At 34.6% G+C, this 13,368-nt stretch overlaps 1 protein-coding gene across 1 annotated transcript in view; it reads left to right on the top strand.

Annotated features, from left to right (window-relative positions):
• LOC128989639 (Ig-like and fibronectin type-III domain-containing protein 1) overlaps positions 1-13,070 on the top strand; it is a 148,336-nt gene extending 135,266 nt beyond the window's left edge. The window contains exons 20-26 of the mRNA XM_054411592.1: positions 1,697-1,828; positions 3,752-3,902; positions 5,526-5,678; positions 6,310-6,421; positions 7,691-7,896; positions 10,427-10,608; positions 11,527-13,070. Coding sequence (XP_054267567.1) covers positions 1,697-1,828; positions 3,752-3,902; positions 5,526-5,678; positions 6,310-6,421; positions 7,691-7,896; positions 10,427-10,608; positions 11,527-11,700 — 1,110 coding nt within the window. The 3' untranslated portion in view covers positions 11,701-13,070. The remainder of the gene's footprint in view (positions 1-1,696; positions 1,829-3,751; positions 3,903-5,525; positions 5,679-6,309; positions 6,422-7,690; positions 7,897-10,426; positions 10,609-11,526) is intronic.
• Positions 13,071-13,368: the final 298 nt, after the last annotated feature.

The raw sequence follows: 13,368 nt of genomic DNA, 5'->3' as shown, positions 1-13,368 counted from the left end.
ATAATTATTTTCGATCTATAAACTGTAAATAAATTACAGTATTAAAAATAATGGTTGTGTATATCATGGTTTTGTTTAGTTCTGCACATTTACTTTCTGATAATACAATTATATTTTAATTTATAGAATAAAAATGCAGTGAAATGTATTAAACACGTTTAGATGAGTTTCATGAATCCATGTTGTATTCCTTCATATTTTCAAGTCCCATGCTACAACATAAATAAACTAAAACATTTTATGATTCCAAGTAGCAAATTTCCATTTCGGTATTTAACACTACGATACAATAAATAACCGTAAATTGATAATACAGCCTTTGTAAAACGGAAATATATGTACAACAGTAACATCGCTTATAATTAATTATTACTTTCTTTTTTTGCTTATCCGCGTATTAAAGAAAGCATACGACAGAAATTTAACGATATAAAGTAATTGTTGGACTATATTTTAAATTAATGGCATCGTGCTTTTTATAATCTAGCGTGCCATTCTAAATTTGCGTTTGATGTGATATTATACTAACCTCGCAGACCGTGTTTAGCGTTGTACGTATGATTAATAAATTCCCCTATGAGCAAAAATAACTATGAAAAAGTCATTTTAATGACAGTTAAGAAAACCTAAGTATATTTGATTATTTTAACAATATGAAATGTAGCAAAATTGTTAACAAAACATCTAATCACTGACCCAGTGTCACATTAATATTACACACAAAAAATTTTCCAAGATGTTTATAAGAAAATTTTTCTTGGATTGAATTTTGAACAGTAACAAACGTCATAAAAACACAAATGCATACAATGTACACACAGGTTACATGGGTTACAGGGAAAATGTACTGAAACATATTCTTACTCGAAGTTCATTATCATTGAGAAACCAATACATCTCTCAGCAAGGTATTGATCACGTTATCGGAGCTAATTTACTAGGTAATTCAAAGTGTGTCAGAGTCTAATTAATTCTCTAATCACAAGATGATTTACTGAGGTAGCATTTGCACAAGAACTCCTAATTAGTACCTTAGGTTGACTAAGCTCCTTGAACCCAGATATATCTACATGGCCAACTTGAGTGTTCCTTGAATCAATGCATACATAAATTGCCAAACAAAAAACGTATACGTCTACCAAATTAATTTATACATTCGGCAATTAGTTTTTAATTTTCAAATGAAAAAGGGAACTTTTTCTAATGGTTAAAAGGTTTTTTATTTACGTTTTAGTCCATTATTGAGAAGAATACTAGAAAAACTATAGTAATCATAGCAAATCTTTGGAAAACATGTAAACATTTGTATACATAGTTTTTCTGTTAAATAAATAGAAGATTGGCACATTTCCAAATATATTGAATAAAAGGTAAAATACACAATCTATGAAATATTTGCATTGAAGTCAGTGCAGTATTGGATTTCAAGAGTGGTTCGGATACTGTAACAACAAACAAAAACTGAAATGTTTGGATATTTATACTCAATCCCATCGTGAAACTTTGTTCTGTTAAATTCCAACAAAACCGTTTTGAATTTAGAGATAGATTAACCTATTTCCAGGCAGATGTGTTTACTGTATTTAAAGGCTGGCATCAGAAAACAGAGAGCTTAATGTCGACCACTTTATTTCTTTACTCGGTATTTCATAGGGTAAAATATATGTGTTGTTTAATACAATATTCATGATTCCAGGAGCCAGACCGATGGATGATGCATCTAACAATAAAATCCATATCCAAAGAAGACGAAGGGGATTACTACTGCCATGCTGAAAACAGCTTTGGGAACGACACTCAACCAGTGTCAGTGCGAATAAGACAAGTGGTGAGCAATCCCTTTCATTTTAGGCTATAAAGCTTTCCTTGGGTTAACAAAATTTTACTAAAACGTATAAAGATTTAACGACTTAATAAAACACAAGCATGTTATTTTTGAACAATTCTAAGTAATTAAAAGTAATAGTAAAGATTTCTCGTCATTAAAACAAACATATTATAAGGACAATAACGATTCTTTTAATGTAGCAATACTTTGAATCTATGATACCAGAAAGCATTCTTTTTATACATTTCGGTTGGTATTTAAAATTGCTTACACAATTAATTATGTTAAGCGATTTCATTTTTTAGGCTAAAGTTTAACCAAACAATGCTGCTATATAATGTAATACTGAAAAGCAACATGATTATTTACTATGATAACACAATTTAACCAATAAAAGTAACCTCTTAATTTAATTAAAAAACCTTTCATCACCGAAACTAAAAAACTTACTACTTCATTTGATAATTTGCATTCTATGTGTATGTTTGGATTAATATTTAATTACATACGACAATACAATATACGAGAACTAGTGAAACAAGGTTTACTTTAGATAGTTGAATGTTAATGATTTGTAAACCACTACGACAGAACTTAACAAAAAAAATATTAAAATGCGTGACTGTATAAAAATGAGATTATACGTCAAAACATTAACTACAGCATGTTGTGAATATAGTTTCAGCATAGATTTGTCGTTTGTTACAGAACGTGATCAGCAACGTGACACAATGCTGTATCGAGCAGAACGTGTCGTCATCCTGTCAGGACGCGTATACGTCAAAACATTAACTACAGCATGTTGTGAATATAGTTTCAGCATAGACTTGTCGTTTGTTACAGAACGTGATCAGCAACGTGACACAATGCTGTATCGAGCAGAACGTGTCGTCATCATGTCAGGACGCGTATACGTCAAAACATTAACTACAGCATGTTGTGAATATAGTTTCAGCATAGACTTGTCGTTTGTTACAGAACGTGATCAGCAACGTGACACAATGCTGTATCGAGCAGAACGTGTCGTCATCCTGTCAGGACGCGTATACGTCAAAACATTAACTACATCATGTTGTGAATATAGTTTCAGCATAGACTTGTCGCTTGTTACAGAACGTCATCAGCAACGTGACACAATGCTGTATCGAGCAGAACGTGTCGTCATCATGTCAGGACGCGTATACGTCAAAACATTAACTACATCATGTTGTGAATATAGTTTCAGCATAGACTTGTCGCTTGTTACAGAACGTGATCAGCAACGTGACACAATGCTGTATCGAGCAGAACGTGTCGTCATCCTGTCAGGACGCGTATACGTCAAAACATTAACTACAGCGTGTTGTGAATATAGTTTCAGCATAGACTTGACGTTTGTTACAGAACGTAATCAGCAACGTGACACAATGCTGTATCGAGCAGAACGTGTCGCCATCCTGTCAGGACGCGTATACGTCAACACATTAACTACAGCATGTTGTGAATATAGTTTCAGCATAGACTTGTCGCTTGTTACAGAACGTGATCAGCAACGTGACACAATGCTGTATCGAGCAGAACTTGTCGTCATCCTGTCAGGACGCGTATACGTTAAAACATTAACTACATCATGTTGTGAATATAGTTTCAGCATAGACTTGTCGCTTGTTACAGAACGTGATCAGCAACGTGACACAATGCTGTATCGAGCAGAACGTGTCGTCATCATGTCAGGACGCGTATACGTCAAAACATTAACTACAGCATGTTGTGAATATAGTTTCAGCATAGACTTGTCGCTTGTTACAGAACGTGATCAGCAACGTGACACAATGATGTATCGAGCAGAACGTGTCGTCATCCTGTCAGGACGCGTATACGTCAAAACATTAACTACAGCATGTTGTGAATATAGTTTCAGCATAGACTTGTCGTTTGTTACAGAACGTGATCAGCAACGTGACACAATGCTGTATCGAGCAAAACGTGTCGTCATCATGTCAGGACGCTTGCTCGTTCTATCTTGATATCGACGCGATCATCGACAAACCAGAGTGTATCAACGAGTTTTACAAGCTTATGAAGTGTGCCGCAGGTAAGTGTATCAACGAGTTTTACAAGCTTATGAAGTGTGCCGCAGGTAAGTGTATCAACGAGTTTTACAAGCTTATGAAGTGTGCCGCAGGTAAGTGGTTCAACGAGTTTTACAAGCTTATGAAGTGTGCCGCAGGTAAGTGTATCAACGAGTTTTACAAGCTTATGAAGTGTGCCGCAGGTAAGTGTATTAACGAGTTTTACAAGCTTATGAAGTGTGCCGCAGGTAAGTGTATCAACGAGTTTTACAAGCTTATGAAGTGCGCCGCAGGTAAGTGTATCAACGAGTTTTACAAGCTTATGAAGTGTGCGGCAGGTAAGTGTATCAACGAGTTTTACAAGCTTATGAAGTGTGCCGCAGGTAAGTGTATCAACGAGTTTTACAAGCTTATGAAGTGTGCCGCAGGTAAGTGTATCAACGAGTTTTACAAGCTTATGAAGTGCGCCGCAGGTAAGTGTATCAACGAGTTTTACAAGCTTATGAAGTGTGCCGCAGGTAAGTGTTTCGTACTCGACTTGAATTACGGATGATAATGGTAACCATTATAATAATTGTACTTTCATCATGGAATTGTTTTATTCGTAAAAAATACATTTATATACATGCCTGGAAATTGGGTTTGAAATTATGCATTGCTTATGACGTACGTTAAAAAGAAGATTTATTGGAAACCCCTAGTTTTACTACTGTCGTATTACAAAATATTATATTCAGAGAGCTTGAACAAAAACTTGGAACAGAACACATATTTCATGCAGGAGCATTTAGTAAAGTTCAGCAAATTTAAAATGTGTACATAAAACCGTGAATCTATTCTTCTAAATCTAAAAGAGAATTTATTCTCTATTGTTTTGTTTTTAGTACGACTCAAATGCATTCAAAAATAAAAGTGCACATTAAAACCTACTGTTGTACAATATTATGGAATTATAAAAAATCTCCTGAAAGCCCATTATTTTATGGTTATACTGAAATTAAATAACTTCTTGATCCACATTGTACGTGTTATTAATGTTATTGACGTTGTCATTCGCCTTTTGGGTCTAATGATGATTGGAGCGTCCAATTGAAATCCATCACCACTTACCATCTTTTATGTATATTTACCGTCTTGTGTAACAGCATAAGCGTAAATATATGTTTTAAGTGTTATAAGACGTTTCTTTTATTTACTTTCCGTATACTGTAATTGAAAACATATATTAGGCCTAATAGAAATAATTGTAAAATAATTCTGATGAACGCATAATTATTTGAATAATATACACTACCAGTAGTAAACAACTCAAAATTGATATGTGTAAAAATATATTGGCACAGAATATTCCACCTTGGATTTAGTGTATATATTGATCCATCCAAAATTGAAAGGAGAACTAGATCTTCAGGGAAGATTTCTTACTCATAAAATCTATAGGGATAGTAAACTTGATAATATAAGAAAAATATTAATATACAGTAGTAAATATAGTTATTTTACTTCGAATTTTGTCGTACTGTACAATGTTAGAAGATATCCTACATTGTACTATCATGCCGTTGTCAAAGAACCAGTAAACAACCATGTCAATATTACGTTTTTATCCTATAACATCTATATTATAAAGCTTTCTATATTTTCAGACGGCTCAGACCATCGTAGTTGCTGCGCTCACAACGGTGTAGAGAGGGGCTGTCTAGACTGGTGTAGAGGGGAGCCACTCTACAGCCAGGACAGCAAAGTCTGCCTTCTATCACACACTAAGAGGATCATGTCCTGCTTCCGCGAGGGACGAGGTAAGATAAAAAAGTATATTCCTATACAAACACAATAATATTTAAGCGTCTAAAACAGGAGTACAAGCATCAAAATCAAAAGAATGGAACAACTTAATGTGTTTTCATATTTTCTTTTACTTTATTTAAATTTGATGGATTTTGCCGTTAAGAAAAACCAATATTTAAATAAATAAAGTATTTATAGTATAACCTGGAAACTTTTTTTCTTCGTCCAATGAACCTATTAAAACATGCATGCATTTGTCTACCTACCTAACCTAACCTAACCTAACCTAACCTAACATAACCTAACCCAACCTAACCTAACCAAACCTAACCTAACCTAACCTAACCAAACCTAACCTAACCTAACCTAACCTAACCAAACCTAACCTAACCTAACCTAACCTAACATAACCTAATCTAACCTAACCTAACCTAACCTATTAAATCATGCATGCATTTGTCTGTGTCTAAGGAATGCCTTAATCGTTTTTAAAGCTGGAGAGAGTAATATCGTGTTTTTACATTAAATACAAATTATATATTTTCCTTTATATGAGAAACGGTCTGGGATTTGAATGCATATAAATATTTTTGGACTGTTAAATTTACTTGTTACGTAGCTCAGTAAAAACTAATTTTCCAGATCGGTTGCCCGGACCACCACTTAATGTAAGGGTGGAAAAGATTGACTCTCATTCTGTCATGGTTAGATGGGATCCTCCTACAAAGAATCCACAAACTGTTGATATGTACAGGTAAGGTACATTTTATTAAAAATATGAAAGTCCAGTAGTATATTTTTGGATTCGTTCATTTTATAATTTAATTCACATGCGTAAGTCTTTGAAGACATATAACTAATTTGATTTTTGAATGTCTATTGGGATTTTTGACTTGATAAGTATTTTAATCTTATCTAATATCAGTACTGGTCTTTTAATCACCAAATTCATGGTCTTATATTGTTTAATTAGTGCAGGATAGGTTTCCGCTACGTTTAAAATTATAATTACGATTGTTTTGAATATATTTTATTTTATTTGATCAACTTCACTCTTAATTGGTTTATAAAAAAAAACGTCAGTGTTACCTACTAAACCCGCGTTGGGTCTCAACGTCGCATTCTAAAAACTAATTAGCTAAAATGTATCTCAATAATGCGAGTGTAAAATTAAAACATGCCTCATTGGGAATAAATTTTAATTTAAAAGCTTGAAAATATCTACAAAATATCTTGAAAATACCAAACTTGACAGTCGGTCTCTAAACACATCCAACAATAATAGAACTGTTAATTAGGAATTATAATCAAATAACTTATACATACTATATTCTGTAAATTTACATAGTCCATCCATGGTTTATGTAGTTACTAGCTGTACCCGCAGGCTTTGCCCCGTTTAACTTCATAAGTATTCGCATGGCTCATTCACGTCCTGGTTGAAGTTCGTTCGCTACGCTCACTCACCTTTAGGTTGGAGCTCGTTCGCTGCGCTCACTTGCCTTCAGGTTAGCTCGTTCGCTACGCTAACTCGACTCCAGGTTGAAGTTCGTTCGCTACGCTCACTCACCTTTTGGTTGGAAAAATTAGCTGTTGTCATAAATTAAAAAAAAAATAATATTGCTGCACCCTGTTGGTAATCCTTGTAACTTTTATGCTATTGAACATCATAGAACAGAACCAACTTGTTTAATTGAAACAGCTGTTAAGATTCATTAATTCCTTTTAAATATGAAGATCCATAAGGTTAACATGGGGAACTACAGAGCCACTGGGGCGGAGCCCGAAAGGATTTTTGGGATAATAATATGCTTTAATGTTAATCGAAAATGTGAGCTATCATCATGCCAAATTTCAGCCCAATCCGTCCAGTAGTTTATGCGTGATTGAGCAACAAACACACACACAAACTCACAAACTTTCAGATTTATAATATTAGTATGATTAATATGATTAATTGATTATCAAAGATCCAGTCAAATCTTTTTAACATATTGAACTCATAACAATTATATTTTTGCAGAGTTTTCTGGAGGCAGTATGGCGTCAGAATCCCACCACAGAAGAATGACAGTAGAGTGACAAGCATGAAGATCTCCGGACTAAAGGAGGGAGTGACGTACGAGTGTGTAGTAAAGGCGGGAAACACACGTGGCACGAGTGTGCTGACTGAACCCGTCAAGTTTATAATGGACGACAAATACACAGTCATATTGCCGACCACGACTAGTAAGTGGTCATTTCTACCGTAAAATGTATAAAACCTTAGCATGAATGTGTTAGTAATTTGTAACATAACCTTAATAAAAGTAAACTTTAAGGTCGATTCACACATATCAGTTACGGCACGTCACAGTAAAGTCACTTCAGGCACGTCACAGTTAAAAAAAATATTCTTTGATGGATTTTCTATTGCGCTATCTACACTCATCCGTTGCAGTCCCGTCAGTCTCTCTGCCGGAATCCGTCAGTCAATTCCAGATTTCTTTTCACCGATATTTTTTAATTGTTCGGACGCCTGACGAAACTGTTTGAGGTTAGAAAATAGTGCTATTGTTATTTAAATGGTTACGTTTGTATTTTGAGTACTGTTTGTAACAATCAACAAGATGGACAGTGATAATTTAATAGAATATCCTACTAATATTATAAATGAGAAAGTTTGGATGTATGGATGTATGTTTGTGACAAGTGAACGCGAAAAATACTGGACGGATTGGGCTGAAATTTGGCATGATGATAGCTCACATTCCCGATTAACATATAGGCATATTCTTATTTCAAAAATCCTTTCGGGCTCCGCCCCAGTGGCTCTGGAGTTTCCCATGTTAACCTTATGAGAAATGGAATTATTTAATCTTAACAGCTGTTTCAATTAAACAAGTTGGTTCTGTTCTATGATGTTCAATAGCATTAAAGTTACAAGGATTACCAAATCGGTGCAGCACTATTATTTCTTTTACATTTATGAAAACAGCTAATTCGCAACCAAAAGGTGAGTGAGCGTAGCGAACGAACTTCAACCTGGACGGGGAGTTAGCATAGCGAACGAGATAACCTGAAGGCAAGTGAGCGCAGCGAACGAGCTCCAACCTAAAGGTGAGTGAGCGTAGCGAACAAACTTCAACCAGGACGTGATTGAGCCATAAAACGAGATAATCTTGAAAATTAAGAAGTTAAACGGGGCAAAGCCCGCGGGTTACAGCTAGTAGGTATATAATTTAAGTTTTTTGACTGTAAATATTAGAGACGGAAGACTGACTGAAACCAACTGACGGACAATTGACTGAGAAATTGAGGATGCAACTGTGACTTGACTGTAACTGGACTGCAACTGGACTGTACGGAACTGTGACTGGACTTATGTGTGTGAATCGACCTTAAACCTCAATATAATCATCACTAGAAAATTTAATAATGGCTATTATCCTTTATTAAATTTTATAAAAATTCAATAATTTGCAAGTTAAAATTGTTTTGTTGCAAATTTTGTTGAATGGTTGGTGAAAATAACTTAAATTTCAACTTATAGTATGATGGAATAATTTCCATTTTTTTATTCGATTAGGAACTCTTGAAGAGGCTTTAACTTGTCTATTGGTTGCATTATTTTAAGAACGAATTTAGTGTTACCCAATTTAAAAATGAAAACTTACAAAGCTAATGATAAATTTTGTTCGGCTAACGAAACATAAACATTGACATAAAGAAAACCAAAATCGGCTCACTAATAACAAAATTGCGCCCTAAAACGTTTCAAATCCAAATAACCATGAGGGTGGCAAAAAAATTAATTTGCGCACTCTTTAACTTTTTAACTATTTGAGATATTTGAAATCGGTTTGCTGCAACTTGTTTGGATCTGAAGGGCTACAATAATCATGGTCAGTTTTGAAAATTTTTCCCTTAGGGGTAGCGGGGGTAGGGGGTTTCTTAAAATTTTCAAATAGCAAGTATAGTCGAGTTTGGTATTATTTTGCATGTCTTCTACATCATTTTTGGATGTATTGTAGCCCTTCATTTTCAAACAAGTTGCCGCAAACCGATTTCAGATATCTCAAATAGTTAAAAAGTTAAAGAGGGTGCAAGTTAATTTTTTTGCCACCCTCATGGTTATTTGGATTTGAAACGTTTTAGGGCGCCATTTTGTTATTAGTGAGCCGATTTTGGTTTTCTTTATGTCAATGTTTATGGTTCGTCAAGACCTGTAAAATTATACCAAACTCGACTATACTTGTCGTTTGAAAATTTTGAGCTACTCCCTACCCCCGCTACCCCTAAGGGCAAAATTTTCATAATTGACCATAATTATTGTAGCCCCTCATATCTAAGAAGGTTGCCGGAAATCGGTTTCAAGTATCTCAAATGGTTGAAAAATTAAGGGGGGTGCAAGTTACTTTTCAGCCACCCTGTATATAAACTACAGCTGTTTCTTGCTAAAAAAAAGCACGTCTTTGAGTCAGAATGAAATTTACTTTTGTGATTCAATACTTACATCAACCCTACCATGAGTGAGTTATGAATAGTTTATATTTTAGCCAGAATACAGCAGTAATTGATATATACTACAACGAATTGTTTTCACAGCAACAAAGGCATAATCCGTAATTAAATAGTTCTTACGATTCATTGGCCAATTTTCACTACATCTGAGGTTAAAGAGGAGTTGAGCTCAAAATATAACTGTACCAGATGAGTGTACACATTATGAATGTTATTCTAAAGGAGTTAACTCTCTTTACTTGTTCGCTACCTCCAGGTGACCACGGCCAAGGTCTGATGATCGTGGGTGTGGTGCTGGCCCTCGCTGTGGTGGGAGCTATGGTGATGACTGCAGTATGGCTAGTCAGGACCAAGGCACTCCTGGGCCGCAAGTCAACAGGAGCGGTCGCATTTGAGAACCCCAGCTACCTGCGGGAGGTCAACATGGACCATATACAGGTGAGAATACGAGGGTTCTCTTCCCGCTCAAAATTTGAGCAAGGGTAAATGGTATTTTAAGTCAAATATTGGGCTGCACCTTACTTGACGTCCTACACTCATTCGAATGAAAATATCGATCGATATATTGATTAATCGATTGCTTCATTCGATATATCGTTTGGTTAGTTAGGTAAGGTTAACCTAGCCTAACTAACCAAACGATATATCGAATGAAAGAATCGAATGAAAATATCGAATCTAAAAAACCAATCGAATGAGTGTAGGACGTCAAGTAAAGTGCAGCCAAATATTGTTAGATAATGTCTTTTCTTGAAGCCTGCTAATTAATCTTAACAAAGTGACTGTTAAACTACAACTTTAAAGTTATAGATTTGTTTGATAATATTGTTGTAAACTCATTTGTTGTATCGTAAGTTCTACGTAACCTTCAGGGCAGAGAATGACGTGGCTTTGAAGATACATACCATCATTGCTGTCAGTGGATAAGGATGGTATATTACACGACACGCTAGTACACACTGTTTTCGTGATATGAGGAAGACTTGTCATTATAATGTCTATCGTTGTGTTTTTTTTATTCGATGAAGACCAATTATTGGCCATTAGGTTACCTTTTTATAAATGTTGTAAGCAAATGGGTAACCTAAAATAGTCTAATACAAAACCCAAATTTTGTCTTTGAAAACCTAAAAAAAACCATGGCGATAAAATGAATTATAAAACAACAAAAATAATGCAAATCAAATACCTCTTTAGGCATTTTTTATAAGGAACTCTTTGTTTAATATAGTAGTTAGATCGTTCACTGGCAATGCATCTTAGTGCTGTGAATACTAGTTACGGTTTGTGGCGGTCACGCTTATAGTCAAATAGTTCTACATGAAATGCCATATTTACCCCAAACAATTGTTACAGATAAGTCACTCAGATGTGGCACCAGTTTCTAACGGAATCTCCAGTTCTGGCCCTCACACAGGGTGGAAGCACGAACCCCTACACGTCCCGGCCCAGACCGAGGTACCTCCCACGTTATACGAAGAGCTAAAGCTGGGACAGGACGGTGCGGGCTTTAAGAGGCTCAAACCTTAGTGAGAGAAAACTCAAGTGTACTTGTACAGTGACCGTGATACCGAGTACTCGATAGATGAACTCGACCTGTGATATTCGATGGTCAGTGAGCGATATCGATGTCTCGATAGTGTGATACGTGGTGCCCCAATCCGATAGATGCCATAGAGATAGTGTAGAAAAGAAACAGGTTGTAATTCTTATGTAAGGATTAGTTTTGTTGATGTTTCATTTCCAAATATGGCGTTTATCTTAAAAGTTTTGAAAAACTATTGCTCTACGAAAGACTATTAAGAGTACGAAAAAAGCCGAAATCTTTTACAGGTTGGATCTATGTTTCCTTTAAATTTGATTAATTAGATTTTTTTCAAACCAACAACTTTCTTTCTACACTGTTTTTAGTTTTTTAGAACATTTTGTTTATAGGAAAAATTATAATAACATACCTAAAACAGTGTAATTGTGTTTACTTATATTTCAAAATCAACAGGGAAATTATATATTAAATCATTAATTTTACTTATTAACACAATGAAATTTTAAAATTCCATAAAATTATTTCAATGGGTTAAACGTGTAATTGTTTAACTCACTTAACAATGGTTTAGTTCTTATTATCTTTTGAGACTTTACTAGAGTGATGCACGAAATGAAGAAGACAAGTTTTAAATATGGTATATTGTTGAAATACTGTGTTTGATACAAATAAAAAAAAACCCATTCAGACGCCGTGTGCCTTGAAGAATTAAGATAAGACGAGTTATAGTTGTTAATCGTTCACTCTTTGGTTTGGCATGGTAAACTTTTACATGTATATACAATAGACGATGTAAACCGGTTGTTCAGTCTGTTCATTCTTCGTTTAGTTAACCGTACTTTATTTTGTACAACAGTTAATTAGAGTGATTAATCACATAGCGGAAACTTAATTTCTTAATTTAATTTAAATTCTTCTTTGGTCAATATATAAAGCTAATTTATGAGCCAGTTTAGTAACATCAGTAGACTTTAATTAGTAAAACGTTTCTTTTTTAGTGCCTGTGACATCCCAAAGCTAGATTTATGTTTTCCAATGTCACCGACACTATAGGTTATTTCCCCAGACCAATACCTGTATGGATGTTTGAACAGTGAGTCTTGTGCGATCGCACCAAGGTGTCTAGTCCATGTTAGAGATCGTAGTCGTTGTGGTTATTATTGTTATGTTGAATTGTACAGCATGGTTTGTCCTAGACTTTCGCACCTTTGTTTTGTACGAATAAACATTTGTACTAGATGACTAAGTTGTGTTTTATTTATGTAAGGAGATAAATAATTTTTTACAATGTTAAATAAGTCTGCACATTTGTAAAGAGTTAGATATGTACAAAATAGATGGAATATCCAGTAAATGAGTTTTATTTCTACTCTGACCTTAAGTGTTTGGATGTTTGAGTTGATGTAGTAAAATATTAAGTTAAGAGCGATGTTAGAACTGGAAAATGAACAATCTGGAAGGCTAAAGAATTGTTACAACTCTTTTAGTGTAGCATTTTATGTACAGTACGAAAATTGACATTCTATTAACTGCCTTACTTAAATATTCTCTCAGTTGTTAACATTCAAATACAAATGCTTCATTGCTATCAGGATTATTTAGAATGTTTTAAATACGTAAAGGAATTTTGCAAGAGGCAGTGTCTTAATTTT

The sequence above is a fragment of the Macrosteles quadrilineatus genome, unplaced genomic scaffold (assembly GCF_028750875.1).
Source record: "Macrosteles quadrilineatus isolate MER2022 unplaced genomic scaffold, UCM_ALF_1.0 Scaffold_3__2_contigs__length_128488019, whole genome shotgun sequence".
Classification (NCBI taxonomy): Eukaryota; Metazoa; Arthropoda; class Insecta; order Hemiptera; family Cicadellidae; genus Macrosteles; species Macrosteles quadrilineatus.
This window is presented reverse-complemented; position numbering and strand designations above follow the sequence as displayed.